The 22165-nt window shown below is 42.8% G+C and overlaps 1 protein-coding gene across 1 annotated transcript in view; it reads left to right on the top strand.

Annotated features, from left to right (window-relative positions):
• Nucleotides 1–20609, top strand: part of LOC135711202 (uncharacterized) — a 66589-nt gene extending 45980 nt beyond the window's left edge. The window contains exon 4 of the mRNA XM_065233983.1: nt 20134–20609. Within this exon, the coding sequence (XP_065090055.1) occupies nt 20134–20545 (412 nt within the window). The 3' untranslated portion in view covers nt 20546–20609. The remainder of the gene's footprint in view (nt 1–20133) is intronic.
• Nucleotides 20610–22165: the final 1556 nt, after the last annotated feature.

Raw genomic sequence — 22165 nt, 5'->3', positions numbered from 1 at the left:
CACGGGCAGGACAGTAAATCTAAGTAGATAAGCAGTGGAGCAATTTTTCAAGGTTTATGGATCAAAATTTAAAAAAATAGTGTCCTAAACATGAATAATATACGTCTAATTTATGGATCATGCCTATATTTTTAAGTGTGCAAACTTGATTTTTTATGGATCACTTTCTTTAGTTTAAGATTCATTGCTGAATGTTTTATGGATCAATTGCAATATGTTTATGGGTAATTCGTACAATTCCAATGCTCATTATTTAGAAATTTAGTGGTACATTTTTACAATTGTGTTGCTAAATTTTACATAAAATATTGATAATATTGATATTTTTTATGGATCATCCACACTTTTTTAGGGATTTTCTCCGATGTTTTATGGATCATTTGGATGTTTTTAATGAAACCTTTTCCAATATTTTATGGACCGTTTTATCAATTCTAAAGGTGCAAACTTAGGGCTGCCAGTGAAGACAGTCGAGGAACTGAAGAAAGTATGGGTTTACATGCAAAAAACGGTTGATTCACAGGTTGTGCAGAATCTTATGGCCGGGGTTAAGGCCAAGGTGCGGGCATTTGCGTATGAACTGTAAATAAAATACGAGTAAAATGGTAAAATGAAGTTTAATAGTTATTTCTCAATCCCTGAAAATTTGATGGCAATCGGATGAAAACTCGAATTTTGCGAATCAATTTTGTGTGTGGCAATTTCATCGTGGACACCCTTTAGTATAGAATTTGTTCGGTACGGTCGCGACATCTTGAAGTGATTGATGCGTGCGGTAAGGTAGCTAAATTGAAACAAAGCTCAACAGTAAAATAAGCAGAATATTTAGGGAGGAGGCCAAAATTGATCAACTTGCCAACATAGGCTATCACTTTTGTTTTGGTGGCACTCTTTAAATGATAATAAGCCTTTTTTCTCGCTTCGGTTGTCTCGCACGGCTTTCGGAGTTCGCGCGGTTTTCGTGACTTACATAATTTAGATAGGGTATACGTCCCTAACCTCGGTCTAATATGCAGCCATCGATTACGTTTTTAATCATAACTCATCAATGAATTTACCTGCAAACGATATTCTACTGCTAAATGGTATGCTTAGATATGCTTATCATGTCGTTTGCTATCAGAAACCACGAAAAGTTGAAAAACTTACTTTTTTTAAGACAATAACTCACGAGGGAAATGTATGTAATATGGGTCTATTGTCCCCAAATTGGGTCTATTTATGGATGCAACTTCGTCCTATCTTGTTTGATCCTCAAAAAAACGCTCTTGGTAACGTTTTCTGATGTATTTTTTTTTATCACTATCACTGTTAACTTAATGCTCTTCATTCCTCAAAACATTTCTTAGAGAAAATTTTACGAAAACTACATTAAATCACTCAATTTAAAAATTAAAAATTAAAAATTTCGCTTATCGTCTTTTGACCGCAGAATATCTAAATCAGAACATTGTGATGTTCATTATACAGGTTTGGCAGAAAAAATCTCCCTTCCTGTTCGTTCCTTATCATCCAAATGCAAAACAACATTGTTGACGTTACTCTTATTGCTATATGCTGTCAAATGAATTTCATGGGCCATAGTTAGGAACATAGAAAAGAAATGTGTCCCTAAAGTTGGGTCCAGGTTTTACTTGTGAAAACGTTGTTAAACAATTAAAATAAACATAAAATATTCAAACAGCAACTGTAAGTTTTACGTCTAGTGTGTATTATCAGGTAATTCCAATCAATAAATGCCATAATCAGGCCATTTGATGATCGTCAGTCAACCTTCCCATCTTAACCTTATAAGTCATGGCGGCTAAAAACTCCGAACATTGTGATATTCTCAACCAGTTTTATTACTTACGAGAGCTGAAAATGTATTGAAATGTTGTGATATAAATTGATTTGTGTGTGGTACACATTTATCAACCATCAGTGATCAATATTTTCCTTATTTTTTGTGTAATATTCCTTAATTAATTATTTATTTGCGTGATAGGCCGAATGAAAGGACTAGACCCACATTACATACCGTAACCCTATTTCGTTCGAAACGGGTTTACTTATTCAATCGGTTTACTACGCGGATGTATCAATGCAAAGTTATAAGCGCAATATTAAACGACATTAAATTTGAATCTGATACGGTAGGCCATATAACAGAGTCGATAGCCATTGCAAATCAACCATCTCTACCTGCTTATTTTCCTAACTTTCACTATTATTGCTGTTACTCTGACTATCCCCTATGTTCAAAAGCTTTCCTTACTATCCGGTATCGTAAACAGGATTCATTTGACCCCTGTGGTTATTATTCTGTGATGCCAAATCTATACCTCTACCCTGGTGCAGTATGGACAGCGATTTTTCGCTGGTGACTTGGCCCTATGACCCCCTTCTGTGCTTGAAAATGAAAATGAAAATGAAATGAAATGATAAGCTTATACAGGCAAAACTTGCCTTATGTCGAAGACAACATATCAAGAAGACTGGCAACTTTGCCTGAATCCAAGCGACAGACACACCAGCTGCGCTCGAGCGAAGGTGGAAGCAACGCATAGAAAAATGAGAAAATACACAAACCTTTCTTCTGAGGATGGAACCTTGGCTATTGGTTCGGAGCATTTACCTTTGAGCGGCAGATGACACGATTGTGCCTGTCTCATACCGGTCGTTTGAGAAAATGGGAAAGTTGCCAGTCTTCTTGATATGTTGTCTTCGCTTATGTACAAGCTGATCTGCAGCTAACATAGTTAATTGGGAAGGAATTCAGAAGCATATGATATTACTGGAGTGGTGTCTGCGTTGAAATGTAGATGACCCAAGCGATGTCCAATACTGGTGGCAACGATGAACACGTAGGTGGTGCAAGCTCTGGAACTATTGATTAACTTCATTAGGGGTGCAGTATCTCTGGCCTCGGTCAGACATATTCAAATATTTGTTTACCTGATAAAGAACTAGCATTTCTACCATACCATGTAGCTAGATTAGGAGCTGGAGAGCAAGGATTCAGAAACATGTCCAGCTCTTGGAATGCTGAAGACTGCAGCCGGAGTGCGAATGCTGGACAAGTTGTTCAATGATGTGGCAACGATGAGGCCGTGGTGATTGCAAATTCTTGCAGCTCGTTTTGGTGCCTGTGACCATGCATTCAGAACCATGTTTATCAGTTTAACCAGAACTCGAAAAACGTGAAAGTCCATTAGGAGCGTAGTATCTCTGGCTTCGGCCAGACATATACCAGTATTTATTACCTGATAAAATAACTGGCATTTCTAGAGGAATTTGTAGCTAGTTTTGGAGCCGGAGAGCTTGGATCCAGAACCATGTGGAGCTCTTGGAATGCTGAAGAGTGTAGCCGGAAGCTGTTCAAGGATGTGGCAGCGATGCGATGAATTCTTGCAGCTAGTTTTGGAGTCGGAGAGCATGAATCCCGAAACCATATGGAGTGATACACTGAAAATAAAATTTCGTTCTTACAACGAAATCGCTCGTTTGTTCTACGAATTTATTCGTTGTTTTCTGCAACGAAATTGATTTGTACTTTGTATGAATCTAGTTTCGTTAGAACTGCCACACTCGCTATCGCTGCACCCAACCAGGGAGCCACAAGTGTTGGTTGTGGAAACCGAAAAATGTGGAGTGTGTTAGTGACGATGGGTAAAAATAACTGTTCGCGAGCCATTCCTACCCCTCGATTGAGAGTGCTGAACCCCAGTTTCAAGAAAGTTTTTTGAAATGCACGACTTCCGCTGTGCGAGCGAGCATCGAGAGTAAAGAAGAACCCTAATAAAAATTGTATGGTTAATTTGCTTAACGACGTGTTCTGGGTATCATCCAAACCATTTGTGGAATAGTTCAATGATTAGGGTTATCGTTCGTTTATGGTTATTTTTTATTAGGGAACATAAAATCCATTCAGTACACGTGTAACCGTCAACCAGTAAAGAATAAAATTACAGTCCGCTTGCTATACAAATTCGATTCCATTATTTTCAGTCCGGATTTCGATCTCCCGTCTCCGCCAGTGTTTAATTTCCCTTCGTTTGTCCTCTGTGCGTACATTTGGTCCTTCGAGCCGGATATCGCGAGTGAACCATGGAAGTCCTTCGAAATCGACGCGACGTGCTTTTCGAGCGAATGAAGTGGGAGCATACAAATGCGCGTATTGTGGAGAGCCGAAATCCTCCGCCAAGTGAAGTGCAAGAGCGATTGCAGAAAATAACAGACTTGAGTGACAATTTTGAAAATGTGCAAAGTGAAATTGAAGAGTCCACTCCCGGAATCAGTGGAATATCGACGATTTTCAATCACCGAGTGGAATTTGAGACCATCTATTACCAAACGAAGAATTTGTATTTGAGCTGTCTCGACGACGCTACCCTTCATGGAAACAGGGATGGCGCCTACGTCGAACCAAGGGATGACCTCAGGGAAGCCATTAAGTTGCTGGTGGATTCGCAGCGTATGCTTGCAAATACTCAAGCTGCAGCTTCAACGTCGGTGCAACAGTTAGCTGGCCAGCTCCAGTCAGTAAATGCATTCCGGCCGTTAGCTGGTGCTCCTGTTCCTGGAGGTGAATTTCCACTCGAGATCAAGCTGCCGACGTTTTCGCTTCCAGTTTTCCACGGCGATCGGAAACAATGGAATTCATTCAAGGATCTATACGTCAGCTGCGTCCACTCCAAACATCTCAAGGATTCGGTGAAGTTGCAGTATCTGCTTTCCCATTTGGATGGGGAAGCGAAGAAATTAGTGAGCGCTTTCAGTATCACGGATGCAAACTACGTGGAGGTATGGGATAAATTGAATGAACACTACGATAAGAAGAAGTATATCGTGACAGCACTGGTGAAGGATTTTGTAGAACAACCGTCGGTGAACGCTCCGTCTCTCACGGGTCTTCGCAAGCTTGTCACGACCGCAGACGAGGTTGTCAGGCAGCTCAAAGCGCTCGGTCCAGAATACGAATCTCGTGATCCATGGTTGATCCATCTCCTCGTAGATAAGCTCGATCGTGAAACTCGCTCTATGTGGGCTCAAAAGGTAGTCGATCTGGATAATCCAACCTTTCGGGAATTTCTAACATTCCTCGAGCGAAGATGCGACGCGATGGAGACTTATGCGTCTTTCACCAGGAAGGGGAACGAAGTAGCAGTAAAGAAGGATTCTGAACGAAGGGGAGAGCAGAGTACGAAGGCCGTTCCATCAAACAAAGTGGTTCAAAGCTTCCATGCAAGCACTCAGTTGTCCTGTCCCATGTGTTCTCAAGCTCACACAATCTACCAGTGTGCCAGCTTCAAAGAAATTGTAGTAGGCGACCGGCGGGAACTTGTCCAGAGGATCAAGCTTTGCTACAACTGTCTCAAGCCATCACACATCTCAAAGGATTGCACGTCAGCAATAGTGTGCAAACATTGCAAGCAGAGACACCACACTCTTCTGTGTCTGGTAAATACAAGCAACGTACAGGATTCTGCCCACCGTATCGAACCTCCTGTGGCCAGTGATAACGAAGAAATCCTAGTTCCAAAGTCGGAAGTTGAGGATTTTGTGGCATCGTATGTCACGCATTTGGAGACCTGTCGTTCAACTGACTTCGTAAGCATGTTGCCAACAGCAGTCGTTAAGGTCCTTGGAAAGGACAATGTGTTTCACGAAGTACGGGCGATTATCGATTCTGCTTGTATGAGTTCGATGATTACCAAGCACGCCTTTCAACGTCTTGGCCTGAAGAGGCGAAATGCCAACGTTCTAGTCAGCGGAATCACTCCAGGAAAACACAGCAAAGCGGATGGAGCAGTAACGCTGCAGATCTCATCGCGATTCGACGAAACAATTGTTGTCGTGGTGGATGCACTAATTCTCAACCAACTTGTTTCAGATCAACCGTGCCAAAAGTTCACCGTCGATACCGGCGCCCTCGCTGAGGCACCCTTAGCAGATCCACAGTACAACGAACGTGGTAAAATCGATCTGTTATTGGGAGTAGAAGTGTTCTTCTCCGTTCTAGAGCCAGGAAAGCTGGTAGACAATCGCGGCATTCCACTGGCCCAGAATTCAGTCTTCGGCTACTTGGTGGGTGGCCGTTTTGAAGCTTCATCGCAAAATGCTCGTAGCAACGCGGTGATCAACCTAGTTACCGAGGTCAACTTGGATCAAACGTTGCGGAAGTTTTGGGAAGTAGAGGAAATACCAAATGTCAAAATACTGACTGAAGACGAATGCCGTGCAATCGACCATTTCAATTCAACCGTCTCACGAAGTGCGGATGGACGATACGTTGTTCGTTTACCTTTCGACGACACGAAATCGGAGCTTGGTGAATCTGCTACCGCTGCCATCCGGCGCTTCTATGCAATGGAGCGGATGTTCAGCATCGATCCACAACTCAAGCAGCTTTACACGCAGTTCATGACTGACTACTTGGAGCTTGGTCATATGGAGAAGATTTCCCCTGCGGAAGTTCCCGTGCCAGCGAACAAATGTTTTTACCTTCCGCATCATGCCGTGTGGAAAGAAGACAGCTCGACAACAAAATTACGCGTTGTTTTCGACGCGTCAAGTAGGAGCGCATCTGGAGTTTCTCGGAACGACCGTTTGCTGGTTGGACCCAACGTGAACGAACCTCTCTTCAATGTTTATTGTCGTTGGCGTACCTATCGATATGATATGCGTTCACGGCTGACGCAGAAAAAATGTACCGGCAGCTTTGGACTAGTGCAGTAGACACCGATTATCTACGGATTGTGTGGCGCAGTGATCCAGATGAGCCATTGGAGCATTACCGCTTGCTAACAGTAACATATGGTACAGCGTGTGCAGCGTATCAAGCGATGGCTGCCCTTCGAAAAGTCGCTGAAGATAACAAGGAGGAGTTTTCTCTAGCAGCAGAACGAATACCAAAAAAATTCTATGTTGATGATCTGCCATCTGGGGCGAACACGATCGAGGAAGCTATACATCTTCGGAACAAAATCAGGGATGTTCTGGCGATTGCAGGCTTTAACCTGCGCAAGTGGAACAGCAACGAACGTCAGCTCCTGGGATCTGTAGCCAGTGAGGAAATCTTTTCGATCAAGCTGCCGCAGGAAGAAGATACTGTGAAGGCTCTCGGGATACGATGGATACCACAGGATGACATTTTTTATTTCAAGGATTCATTCGACATCAACAGTGTAAACACGAAACGTCAGTTATTATCCGATTCATCGAAGTTATTTGATCCATTCGGGTGGATCGCTCCAGTGAATGTGCGATCGAAAATACTTTTCCAGCACCTCTGGCTGTATGACCTGCAATGGGATGATCAGCTGCCTGCCTGTATTTGCGACGAGTGGATCGAAATGAAAGAAACGCTTCACCACATCGAAACGATCCGCATCAATCGGTGGATCTCACATCAAGACGGGAGGCTACAGCTCCATGGATATGCAGATGCCTCTGAAGCGGCCTACGCTGCCGTGGTTTACGCTCGCTCTATGGATGAAGATGGAAAAGTATGCGTTAATATTGTGGCTGCTAAGACCAAGGTGGCACCAATTCAGCAAATTTCATTACCAAGGCTAGAATTATTGGCAGCAGATTTGCTAGTGGACTTGATGACAAGACTCATGGATTCGTTTTCGGATCTGAAAGTTGAGTTATTCGCGTGGACTGATTCGTCCATCGTTCTACAATGGCTGTCGTCGCATCCTCGAAAGTGGAAGACCTTTGTGGCTAATCGTACCTCGAAAATTCTCAACTTTCTTCCAAGAAATCGGTGGTATCACGTTGCATCAATGGAAAACCCCGCCGATTGTGCTTCGCGAGGTGTTTCACCGATCGAGTTGGTGAACCACGCTCTCTGGTGGACTGGCCCCAGCTGGCTCAAGGAAACTACTACAACCTGGGTATCATCACATGAAGACGAGATATTTGAGGATGAAGAGATGTTGGAAAGACGGGCAAAAGTAACGTGTTTGTCAACTAATGTCATGCCAAACCGCAATTATGACATAGAAAACTTCCTGCTGAATCGTTACTCAGATTTGAATCGTATTCGACGCATTTTGTGCTGGGTCAACCGAGTTGCCACGAACCTCAAAGCTAAATTGTACGGTACTCAAAGCTTCAGTGGACCATTCCCAAGTAACCAAAAGTTCTGATAAAAGGCCATTTGTGGCTTAAGCAGCTTAGTTGGTGATGGTCTTTAGAATTCTAAGCAGCCTCATTTTTAAGTCGTTATAAGAACTTGAAAGTTCCGGTATAATAATTGAAGAGCATTCTAAGCAGCTTCAGGCGGAACTTGAACGGAACTTTTAGAAAATAAATTAAAAAAGGTTTTTGTCCTCTACACCAATTCTATGTTTAGTTCGCACTTTTATGAAAGTTATTTCTAAAGACAGGTATTAATGTGTATTGATTTATCAGCGGTAGTAGTAGAATTTGAGCTGTTTGAAGAATTAAACCCAGTCCTTCTGCGCGAGAGCCCCAGCACGAACCGCTGCGTCATCTGAAATATATTAAAGTGAGCTGTTGTCCCGCCTACTGTTGGAGTTTTCAGTGCCAGCTGACTGACTTGCATACGAAACACAACACCTTGATGAATTTTAAATTGGTATTTGCCCGCATGGTATTCCAACACATTTGTGGCGCAGTGGTTAGCGTTAGTAGATCGCATGCCAAATACACGGGTTCGAATCCAGGAAATTACTTTTTGATTTTTTTTTATGTTTGGATAGAATGTTGATGCACTGCATAAATATAAGAATTATGATTTATTCGAGCCACTGATCATTTAATATTTACGTACATTAAATTTTGTTACTAATAAAGACTTGTAAGGATTGCTTCATGTGGCTTGAAAGTTCTATCGGAACTTTATTTGAACTTTATGGAACTTGAAAGTTCTGTCGGAACTTTATTTGAACTTCATGGAACTTGAAAGTTCTGTCGGAACTTTATTTGAACTTTATGGAACTTGAAGGTTCGGTTGGAACCAGAGCTGGTAAATATCACGGCCGTCATGTGACGATGAGAAAAGAGGTCCTCTCACCATCACGAGACGAAACTACCTATCATTAGCTTTCTTGTCATTTTTCAATGATCAAGCACTCATGATAATAATTCTTATGCGGTTTTGCCATCAAAATTTTTAACTGATTTAGATTAATTTAAGCAAACAACCGTATGTAATCGGTGGAGTGAATATATTATTAAGATTTCCTCGGTACAAGTAACTTTAATAGCATTAAATGAGCTAGTAATTACGATGATTACAACACTGTCCCGTTCTGTCATGACAAAAAATTCGATGAGATTTTGAAGAAAATCTCTATCATCGTTTTCTCATCCAATGATAGTGACAGAAGTATCACTGTAAATATCGCGGGAGATCTTTCATTGAAAATGACATTTGCCAGCCCTGGTTGGAACATTATTTGAACTTTATGGAACTTGAAGGTTCGGTCGGAACTTTATTTGAACTTAATGGAACTTGAAAGTTCTGTCGGAACTTTATTTGAACTTTATGGAACTTGAAAGTTCTGTTGGAACTTTATTTGAACTTTATGGAACTTGAAGGTTCGGTCGGAACTTTATTTGAACTTAATGGAACTTGAAAGTTCTGTCGGAACTTTATTTGAACTTTATGGAACTTGAAAGTTCTGTTGGAACTTTATTTGAACTTTATGGAACTTGAAGGTTCATTCGGAACTTTATTTGAACTTTACGGAACTTGAAAGTGATTTTAATCGTTGAATGCGGAACTTTTGGTTACTTGGGTTGACTCCCAAGGAGATTGACGACGCTTGTCAGCAACTGGCTCAAGCAGCTCAACAGGATACCTTTCGATCGGAGTTAGAGTCACTACAACGAAATTCCACTCTACCGAACAACAGTAAGCTCAAGACACTGTACCCCTTTATCGATTCCTGTGGCACTCTAAGGGTAGGTGGCCGACTACAGAATTCTGCTCAACCTTACGACATTCGTCATCCAGTTATCCTACCGAAGTTACATCGGTATACGCAGCTGCTGCTGTCGGAAATCCACTTGAGAAATCTACATGCTGGACCGACCTTGATGATCGCAACATTAAATCAACGGAACTGGATCATCGGTTGTCAAGCCGTCGTTCGTGCCTTCGTCGATAGTTGTGTGCAGTGCTGTCGGATGAAAGGAAAAACTTCAACGCAGTTAATGGGAAGCCTACCAAGTGTCCGCACGATGCCAACTCGACCATTTGTTCACACGGGCGTCGACTACGCAGGTCCAATACTTATTCGCACCAGCAATCTACGCGCAGCGAAGACATCCAAAGGTTATGTGGCCGTTTTTGTATGCCTATCCACAAAGGCAGTACATTTGGAGGCGGTCACGGACCTGTCTACAAATGCATTTATTGCTGCTCTCAAGCGTTTTACCAGTCGTCGTGGATTGTGTCATCATATCTGGTCCGACCACGGCACTAATTTTGTGGGTGCCGACAGAGAAATCAGAAGGTACTTACAGTCCGAAAAGTTCAACGAAGCAGTAGGTCAATATCTCGGTGATTTGAAGGTGAAATGGACGTTCATCACACCGTCAGCCCCCCATATGGGTGGAATTTTGGATGCAGCAGTTAAGAGTATGAAAAAGCACCTAAGGGCAGTCGTCGGAAACAACACTTTGACGTTCGAGGATCTTGGTACGGTATTAAGCCAAGTCGAGGCATGTTTGAATTCTCGGCCTCTATGCCAGCTGTCATCATCTATCGACTCCTGTGAAGCCCTCACTCCAGGGCACTTCATCATTGGTCAACCTTTGAATCTGCTGCCCCAGCCCGACGTCAGCCACATTCCAGAGAATCGTTTGGATAGATGGCAACGTATTCAACAGTATACAACAGCTATATGGAACCGTTGGAGGGATGAATATGTAGCCACTCTTCAACCTCGGAACAAGTGGCATGCAGTACAACAGAACCTTACGTCGGGACAACTAGTTCTAATCAAGAACGAGAATACTCCTCCTGCAGCTTGGGATCTTGCTCGTGTGGTGAACACATCCAGGTCGCTACGGAATCGTACGCACCGTGACCCTTCGTCGAGGACAAATGGAATACCAGCGGCCGGTGCATAAATTGGTTCTACTACCTTGTGATTGAGGCAGCTGCCTCAAGGGCCGGGAGGATGTTCGCGAGCCATTCCTACCCCTCGATTGAGAGTGCTGAACCCCAGTTTCAAGAAAGTTTTTTGAAATGTACGACTTCCGCTGTGCGAGCGAGCATCGAGAGTAAAGAAGAACATAAAATCCATTCAGTACACGTGTAACCGTCAACCAGTAAAGAATAAAATTACAGTCCGCTTGCTATACAAATTCGATTCCATTATTTTCAGTCCGGATTTCGATCTCCCGTCTCCGCCAGTGTTTAATTTCCCTTCGTTTGTCCTCTGTGCGTACAATAACTTTATCATTGGAAGGGATAAACATGACAAAAAAAATTTAAAAAGGCTTATCATGAACCTTGCTAGTCAGAATTGTGCTTTATCCATCCCTCTATCTGTAGTACAAGAAATGGTAAGGCTAAAGGCAAATAAGAAGCACTCATGGAACGGTAATTTGATATCATTTGCTTTTTATATTTTATGTATTTTGTATGTATTTTTTTTTCTCTGGCATAAAACCACCGCGACCAGGAATTTGCTTTATTATGGTAGCTTGCATGTATTGGTCAGACCGAAAATATTTCAAGAAAAAAAGTATCCCATCTCCAACACACAATCCGCACTTTAGGAGACAAAAAGCGCAGTTGTTGGTTTGATTGTACGAAGTTGAATTTGTATATTATACGAATAAGGCGTAATAGGGTTAACACTTGTAAATGTAGTGAAATAAAAGACGTCTGATCTTGAGGAATGCTTGGAAACGAATGAAAGTTTTATTTGACTAACAAACTAACAGTGGTTACTACGAACTCGTGGATTACTTAGATTGAGATCACAACACTCATTCCTAAGCTGCGAGTCCTATTAATGTTCTGAAAGCTTCCAGTTTGATGTTTGGTAAAACCTTCGTAAGACCGTCGGCGGGTTGCTCCTTCGTGCTAACGTACGCAAGGTCGATGACTCCACGACCCAAAGTGTCCTTCACAAACTGGTGCTTGATGTCCAAATGTTTGGTCCGGAGGTTATATCCTTGGGTCCGCGCCACGCAGATAGCGGATTGATTGTCACGTCGAATTGAAATGACTTGCTGCCCGAAAATTTGCGATTGAACATACTGCCACCAGAGAGTCTCCTGCACGGCCCTTGAAAGCGCCAAATATTCGTCTTCACACGATGAGAGTGCAACTGTCGGCTGTCGTTTCACGTTCCACGAAACTGCTCCGCCCATGAACGTGAACACGTATCCACTCGTCGATTTTCGCGTGTCGAGATCTCCTCCCCAATCCGCATCTGTATAGCCGACCAATTGGGAAACTTCCTCTCTGCAATACTGAAGCCGGTGTCCAGCTGTGCCCTTTAGGTACCTCATGATCCGTTTTACAGCAGTCCAATGGCATTGTCCAGGATTACTGCAAAATTGGCTGACCTGATTGATAGCATAACTTATATCAGGCCTCGTCGCTTGCGCCAAGTACGTCAAACAGCCAACTGCCTCCTTGAACGGTACATTTCAAGCTAGGTTCAGCTGGAGTCGAAACTGGACAACAGTTCGCCATGTTGAACCGTTGGAGAATGCTCTCCACATAATGCTGCTGGTCAAGCCAAACCTTACCATTTCGCCTATCCCTGGATATTCTCAGTCCCAAGCAGAATTTCGCTTGACCAATGTCCTTCATGTTAAAACGGGTATTCAAAAATTTCTTCAGCTTGATTTTCATCTGAGGGTCGTTGCTGAAGATGGGGAAGTCATCAACATAGATGGTCACAAAAAGCATCTTTCCTCCTTCTAACTTGAAATACAAGCAAGTATCGACATCCGAGCGTGTAAGTCCGAAATCTTTTAACGCCTCGTCGAACTGGCTGTTCCAGACCCTGCTGGATTGCTTCAAGCCGTAGAGTGCTTTCCGCAACAGACACACCATGCTGCTTTTGTTCACGAAGCCTTCAGGTTGATCCACATCCAGGTCGTGTTTCACAGATAATGCCAGCAAATATCGAATGGTGGAGTAACGGACCACCGGCGAATAAACCTCGTCGTAATTCCCGGTCGCTGAGAACATCCTTTGACCACCAAACGTGCCTTGTATCGCTCCATTGCTCCATCCAATCCACGCTTCGTTTTAAACACCCACTTGTTGCGAATACACTTCCGATCGGCCGGTAACCCGAGCAAAGTCTGAGATCAAATTGAAATCTAAATTTGATGTTGTGATTTCGCTGATAATGATTACTCAGGTTGCTGTCGTTTTGGTCGTTTTAACGGTTAAAATATCAAAATTGAGAGCAAAAAAATCTTCTTGTGACATCACATTGAAAACTATTTCTGATATCAGTGAGAGCAAACTAGAAACTCAATTTGATATCCATTTTTCCTGTTGATAACAAAACAAGTATTCAATTTGATGTTATGCTAAGGCAATGAAAACAAATCCGCAACAACATATTTTTGAAGAGCAAATGTACAGTAAAATGAAAACAAAATTTGTCAATTGCATTAACTGAAATCAAATTAGGATTTCAGTTTGATGTTGATATCAAAACTTGATTTCAATTTGCTGTCATTTTGATGCTGGACTTTGCTCGGGAAGTCAGCCAACGTCCACGTCTCGTTCTGTTCAAGCGCTTGAATTTCCTCCTTCATGGCCGCAATCCAGTGCTCACGTTCTGGACGCTTCATCGCCTCTTGATAGCTCGTGGGATCATCAACAACAATATGCTCGTCCGTACACTGTGAGGAAATAACGGGGCCAGACAATGGACTAAAACATACAAAATCCAAATACTTGCCTGGGGTTTGGCGCTCCCGACCGCTGCGCCTAAACACACGCTGCTCATTACCAGCTGGTCTATCTTGTTGCGGTGGGAGCGCTGATTCAGGCGCATATCTCCAGTCGGCGTTGGACGGACCTTTCAACGAATCAGTATGCTCAATCTCAGAAACCGTACAAGCGTCCGTCACCTTCCATCAGATCATCAGGCTCAGTCGGTCCTTCCGTATCTTGCTCCTCTGGGATAGTATTCTCGGTTGACATCACTGCTCGACCTTCGTTGATAATGATCACATCTCGACTGGTTACTACGTCATCGTTCTCCGAAAGATAAATCCGGTATCCTTTCGAATTCTCCGCATACCCGACAAAAATGCCTTCCACGGATTTTGAATCAAACTTCTTTCTATTCGATTTCGGCACATGGACCATTGCCTTGGAACCGAATATCTTCAGATGGTTTAGATTCGGCTTCCTTCTGGACCACGCTTCTTCTGGTGTCATCATCTGCAGCGCTTGTGATGGACTTCTGTTGAACAAATACGCGGCGGTTGAGATTGCTTCCGCCCAGAACTTCTTCGACAGTCCCGCATCATTGATCATACTCCGCGCCTTCTCCACGAGCGTACGGTTCATGCGCTCAGCGATGCCATTCTGCTCCGGTGTATAGGAGCAGGACGTCTGATGAATAATGCCGTCTCGCTCCAATGTTTTCTTCATCACCATGTACTCCATACCGTTGTCAGAACGCAATATTTTTAACTTTCGTCCAGTTTTCCGTTCCGTCATGGCCTTGAACCTATCGAAAACATCTTTTACTCGGCTCTTTGATTCCAGGAAGTAAACGAAAACCTTTCGACTCGCATCATCGACGAAGGTAACGAAGAAACGGTTCCCTCCAAACGAGGCTTCTTCGATTGGACCACACACATTGGAGTGTACAAGGTCCAGCATACCTTCTGCTCGGGATGAACTAGAATGAAAAGAGTCTCGAGCATGCTTACCCTTTGGGCATGCCACGCAGTCCACTTTCAATTCATTCTTCAAATCCATGCCATCAACCATCGCAACAAGTTTCCGCAAACTGCCTTGATTCAAATGCCCAAGCCTCTTGTGCCAGATATTGGACTCAGTTATCAAGTAAGAGGATTCCGGTCTCTTCGTGTTCAGTCGGTATAAGCCTCCGGTCTCCATTCCAGAAGCGATAACATCACCATCCTCGTCACGAGCCTCGCAAGTTTCAGCCGTGAAAATTACACTCAGCCCTTTCTTACATATTCGGCTCACCGATAAAAGGTCGGTTGCCAAATCCGGAACTTGCAATACATCCTGAACTTCGATTGAACCTTCTTGCAACTCCAGCTTCACCAGACTTTTCGATGTTGATTTCACGCTTTGGTTGTTTGCCGTTTCGATAGAGTGTACAAAAGTTTCCTGCTTCACAAAATTCTTCATCGTCCTCGTCATATGCGGAGTGGCTCCGGAGTCAAAGTACCAGTCTTCTTCTTCTCCACGACCAACCGCCAGCGTAGCGCACAGAGCCTTCCCTCTTGACTTTGATGAACTTTGTTTCTGGGGACACTTGGCCGCGTAATGCCCAGGTTTGTTACAATTGAAGCACGTACCTTCCTTCTTATCTGCTCCACTCTTCGGACGCCGCGACTTCTGCTTCGAATAGAATGCTCCTTCGCCAGAACAGTCCAGCGGCCACTGCACATCTTGAAGTACTTTTGCCTTAACGAGATCCACGTTCAACTCGATTCCCGATAATTGCAAAGCCATGATCATTGGGTTGTAGTATTTCGGCAGTCCTTTTAGCAACAGTGACGCCAACCATTGATTGTTCACCTCGAATCCGATCTCGCTCAAATCATTCGTGATGGACACAAGCTCGTCAACGTAGTCCTCAACACAGCTACAATTTTCTAATTTCACTACGGTCAGCTTGTCCAGCAAACCGAATCTTTGGATCAGCCCGTTGTCTTGAAACGATTTCTGCAGCTTGCTCCACGCATCCGATGCTGTAAATAGTAGCCTTTTACACGATACTAAAAATGTTCCTCTCGACACTCAGACAAATTCTAGCCAGCGCTCGATCGCTCAGCTCCGGATCAGGTTCCTGTCCCTCCGCAGGTTTGACCGCTTTCCAGGTGCCTTCTCTAATCAGCTTCATCTTCATGAGAAACGCCCACGATGTGTAATTCTGCCGTCCCTTCAGCTTCTCAATGGCCGGAACATTCATGGAATTGCCAAATGATCGCACATTTCCGCTAGCACGCACACCGTCTCCAACAGTATGGGTCCTCTGCGTTGTCGATCCTGCACCTTCGCTTGAACTGCCTCCGCCATGGTTCCGATCTTCCGGTATTGGGCTTCTTAACATGGTGGGAGCTCCGGATCTACTTTTCTTCAACTTGAACTTGTGCTATGTCCAGTGTTCTGGGCCCTGATCTTGGATGCTTGGAAACGCTTGGAAATGCTTGGAAACGAATGAAAGTTTTATTTGACTAACAAACTAACAGTGGTTACTACGAACTCGTGGATTACTTAGATTGAGATCACAACATTAACTACTCCATTTCCGGCCTATTAAGTACAACCCGCACTTAGTCTTTCTTAATCAAGCGTAGTTTAGCACAAAACGGAATGTTATTATTACTGATGGCTTCCAAATTTATTTACCTCTCCGTATGTACCGTGAGATTTGATAAAGAGAAACCAATCGTTGAGATATTGTCAAAAGTCTAACACTGCTTCTTGACGCCAAACTCGGCCTACGGATTCTAAACTAGGCCTAACGCATTGCAACGCCATTGAAACGCCAATGAATTCACTTCGGCCTATCGGATGAAGAAAAAAATTGATTCGGTCGGAGCGCTTCTTTTGTTTTTGGGAATAATGGGTGCAAACCTTCATATCACGTGTTCTCATTGACTTCGTTCCGTAGCTTATTAACTAAAGTATCGTACCAAACGCATAATTGAATTGACGAACTCTGAAATCATGGATTTATTCGAAGTTTTCTGCTCAATAGACCCAAAATGGGCGATTAGGCCGAAGTAGTTCTCTACCCTACTAGCATTGCACCAGATGACAGGAAAAACGAACACTCTAAAAAATCCTCACGTCCGATTTACGTGAAATATCAAGTAACTGATCTGTATTTAGGAAATTTCAAATGTTTCGTGACGTTAGTAACTTTGATCTTCATTACACGTCATGTCCACTAAAAATGTTGGTGAAATCGACCGTATATTCACGTAAATAGGTTTACTGTATTTGTGTTTGTGTGTTTGGGGATTCGATATTCCCGCGAAACGAGATTTACGTGATTTTCAGGTACGCAAAAAAAGTCAATATGGCGTCACCAAGCGTGGTGGAAGAACAGCTCAAAAATTCAAAATTTCCCAGCAGCTTGCTACAAATATTGGACGGTAATTTGATTCATTTACATTAATTTATTTATGATTAAAGGGTGTCCACGATGAAATTGCCACACTATGAAATTGCTCTAACTTTTTAACCGTTGGGTAGAATTTAATGAAAATTTGGGTGGATTTAGTTCATAGTGCATTATTTACATCCTGCAAGTTTTAAAGTCCTGTGATCAAAACTCGCGGAAATGGAGTCGAAAGAACAGCTCGTGCGTGATAAAATCTTGCGCATTCATCACGAGAACAAGGATCTCTCGCATCGTTCCATCGCTAAAACGTTGGGAATCGCGAATTCCACGGTGTCGCGAGTGATTAAGCGGTTCGAGGAACGGTTGACCACCGATCGGAAGCCCAGAAGTGAAGGAAAAAGTATTCATTACAACACCAAAAATCACAACCGCGTAGTTGGGGCCTTCAACCGAAATCCGAACGACTCCGTTAGGGATGTGGATAAGAAGCTGCACCTAAGCCGAAGTTTTGTCCAGAAGGCCAAAACTAAGGCTGGGCTTCGAACGTTCAAGGTACAAAAGGCCCCTAATCGCGACGAGAAGCAGAACAAGTCCGCCAAAACCCGTGCCAGGAAGTTGTACCTCAACATGCTGACGAAAGTTGAATGCTGCATCATGGACGACGAAACATATGTGAAGGCCGACTTCAAACAGATCCCCGGCAACCTGTTTTTCACGGCCAAGGATAAGTTCAGCGTTCCGGAGCATGTCCGCACTCAGAAGATGTCCAAATTTGCGAAGAAATTCCTGGTTTGGCAAGCCATCTGCACGTACGGGAAGCGGAGTGCACCTTTCGTGACCCAGGACACGATGAACGGACAGGTGTACATAAAAGAGTGCCTCCAGAAGCGGCTGCTTCCTCTCCTGAAGGCCCACAACGTCCCAACAATCTTCTGGCCGGATTTGGCCTCATGCCACTACTCCAAGGACGTGCTGAAGTGGTATGCGGACAATAAGGTCAATTTCGTGCCGAAAATGTTCAACCCTCCCAACACTCCGGAGCTCCGCCCCATCGAGAAGTACTGGACAATTATGAAGCAGCACCTTCTTAAACGACCTAAGGTAGTGAAGACAGTCGAGGAACTGAAGAAAGTATGGGTTTACATGCAAAAAACGGTTGATTCACAGGTTGTGCAGAATCTTATGGCCGGGGTTAAGGCCAAGGTGCGGGCATTTGCGTATGGACTGTAAATAAAATACGAGTAAAATGGTAAAATGAAGTTTAATAGTTATTTCTCAATCCCTGAAAATTTGATGGCAATCGGATGAAAACTCGAATTTTGCGAATCAATTTTGTGTGTGGCAATTTCATCGTGGACACCCTTTATATGTAGCCTTTTTCTAGTTTTATAATTTCAGACGGTGCCATCAGTATTTTGAGTCTGCAACAGTTATTAATATTCTAATAGAAATAAAAAAAATCTCATTAACATTAACTATAACTATACTATTCATTTTTAGTAGTCAATAATTTGCAATTTAATGAGTAGATATAAGTATCAATTTAAATAAGTAGAATTTATATCTGTTCGATGAAATTGCATAATATTGACTGCGTTTATATATAAGTTCCATTATCCTCATTCAAAATTCACGTAAAAACTACCTGAAAGGCATTTTAAACAAAACGGAATATCACGTAAAAGTTACCAGTTTTCCAGTTGTTTTTACCTCGATTTCACGTAAGCAGTACGTGAAAATCAGGTCTTAATAATTACTTGGAAATCAGCTACTGAATAATTACGTAGATAATCGAAGCTGAGTTTTGGTCGGCTACGTGCAATTTCGGTAAAAATTACGTGAAAAATAAGGTGGACGAAAACCACCTATATTTTCACGTAAATCGGACGTGACGATTTTTCAGAGTGAATGTTTCGGAACATTTATGAAAGATGTGTTTTATGAAAGATATTCATTTTTACGATATGGTTTTCAGAGAAATAACGAAACTACATTTTCAGTGGATGTTGTTTTCACATTTATGATGATCAGAGTTCGTAGTTTTATCACATAGTAGGGGAAATGGCTCTAATGTTGGCCTATGGATCTAAGATGGGCCCATCGCTAAAAATCTGCTATTTATCAATTTTATCTAGATGAACTCGGCATTGGGATGGTACTAATGTATATTTTTGGTCGCTATTGAAAATTTAGTCGATTACTAAATTTATGTATGAGCCCAAATTAGGGGCATTTAGGCCGACATTACATCCATTTCCCCTATGAAAGTAGATGCCAATTGATAATGGGGAAGCATTGTTGTCTCAATATTGACGAAAACCCATATGAGACATACGTGCAATTATTAAAAGGAAAACAACGTAATAAGGCATACAATTATTTTACTAAAACGCTCATCAATGTAGACGCATGATAGTTTACACGATCTGCTCTTGAAGTGTAAAGAACCTCCGTCTCCGTAGGTTGGTTCATTAGCTATAGTGGTAGCTTTTGCTTCACGTTAATATCCCAAAATTAAAAAAGAATCTATTCGCCGACCACATTCTATTAATAAGAAATACGTAATTGATGCAACCACGTTGTTAACGCTATACTTATGTAGGTAGCTAACAGAGAGGACTGGTGCATGGAAAAACAAATTCAAACGGATTCATCGCAAATTTGTCAGCCCTAAGCACATCTCGCTATTAATTACAGTAGGAAATTCCTCGTAGCCAATAAGGCCGGACGAAGATCCATTTCTCTTGCCCGCATTGCTTTCGACATCTGCCAAAATGGAATAACGAATGTAAATGGGTCTTTTAGTAATTAATGAGACGAATATTTGTTTCTTCTCTTCTAGCACCCAGCCACTTGGGCCGCGGCAGCAGAAAGTCAACTACTCGCGTAATATGCAGTATCTGGAAATCGTTTCACCTCCGGATGAGGAACGGGTCGCTCCTGTGGCAGCGAAACCGGGCAGCATTCCCGAAGTCCAATCGCACATCAATCTGGCCGAAGAGGTGGCCCAGAAGCAACGCCAACAGCGCCGACAGGAGTTGTACGGCCAGCTCAAGAAGCAAGTGTGTCGCGATCGGATGCGCACCCTTCGACGGATGGCGGAAAATCCAGTCTATTTGAATGACCATTTCGAGGAGCCTTGGCAGACGGTATCGCGCATTTCCGATCGGTTGGTCGAGGAGTTGATGGTCGACCAGGACTTTGGTGAGGCATCGTTCGTGGAGGAGTTTCTCCGGATGCAGCTGGACGGATGACGGCGGTGGAGACGGTGGCGGGCGAAGTTAGAACGGGGTGGGGTTCGGAATGTATTTTGATAGACATGTTATTAGGTGTTGAATAAAACAGACTTTAGTGGGATAACTCCAACCACTTGGTGCTTCAAAATCGATTGGTGCAGTATTTGTAAAGTAAAAAGAATTAAATTAAATCAAAAGTAAATTGCCTCTTCAATAGTTTAAAGATGCACACTAATGTTACCAGATCAGTGTTGATGCTTACCAAAAGTGCATTTGAACCCGCTTGTAAAAGCATAGTAACAGACTGTATTTTTTTGCCCTGAACTAATAATAAATGATTAGGCACATCATTTGATTTTTTAGTAGGAATGCTGGATTTAGTCACAGTAGAAACCATCTGTTTTTTAATCAAACCTTTATTGAATTTGATTTAGTTCTATGGTATGCACTGTTCGGACTGGGAGGGAACTTTCTCCTTTGTTAGTGGACTGTATGGGCAGGGTGGTGGAGGAAGCAAGCGTCGATCGGAAATCAACTCGTAAGGGCTCTGAAAAGAGCTGGGGGTTGGACGCTGCTCCAAAGCAGGGATGTGTGCAGCAATAAACTTGAACGGGACGGCTACGCTAACAACTGTTTATTCTCTCTTCTTTCTCTCTACAAATTCTGCTTCTAATGCTGCTGATGTTTGCTGGTGCTTGGTCGGAAAAGAACTCTTGTTTTTCTTTATTTCTTGTATTTGTGTGGTTTACATGTATTACTTATCAAGTCACACAGATGCGTCTTTTCAACTTTAGTTCTTTTGATATTTCAATTATTATTAATTACAGTTCCTAGTTCTATCAGGCCTGTTTTAAGAATGACCACCTTGGTGGGATTGGTTTGTTTTAAATTTGTAAAAGGAGACTACTTATAACTACTATTTACAACTACAATTAACCTACAACTACTATATGCACCTAATCTACTATATACAAATTGCTTATCAAAGCATGTTCTGATAAAATACATTTTTGTGTAAATTTAGTGCTAATTTCGTTAATTTTGGAATCTATTTTAGCAATGCCTGGCTCTTCGTGTAAATTTGTTATTCAAGTGTCGAAAGGACGATCAAGAACCATCATCAACACTCTATTCTGAGCGACCTGGATTTTGTTCCTGTGAGTCTGTGCACATGATTCCCACACCGGAGCTGCGTAGAGGATGTGCTATGATTTGTTTGTAGACAGCCAGTTTGTTCACCCATGAGAGGCGGGATCTGCGGCAAATCAGCGGATACAGACACCTAACCAAGCCAGAACACTTGACTACAGTTTTCTCTTCATGCGAACGGAAGAGGAGCTTTTTATCGAACAACATTCCGAGATAGGTTACTTCGGCAGACCACTCAACCCTTGTGCCATCCATGATTACAGTACAAGATGGAGCCGGTTTCAGTTTCGGCGATTGCCCATGGAGGAACATGATTGCTTGAGTTTTGGAGGCCTGGATTTTGATTTTCCACGTGGTGGCATAATCAGCAAAGGCGTTAAGGCATCGTTGAAGTTTGTTCGTTATTTCGCGAGGCATCCTTCCTTTGTCGGCTAATGCGGTATCATCTGCGAACAGGAAAAACACGCAATCGTCTCCAAGGGGAGGAAT

Source organism: Ochlerotatus camptorhynchus, unplaced genomic scaffold, assembly GCF_037179485.1.
Source record: "Ochlerotatus camptorhynchus isolate MF236.1 unplaced genomic scaffold, CSIRO-AGI_Acam_v1.1 ptg000425l, whole genome shotgun sequence".
NCBI classification, from domain to species: domain Eukaryota; kingdom Metazoa; phylum Arthropoda; class Insecta; order Diptera; family Culicidae; genus Ochlerotatus; species Ochlerotatus camptorhynchus.
This window is presented reverse-complemented; position numbering and strand designations above follow the sequence as displayed.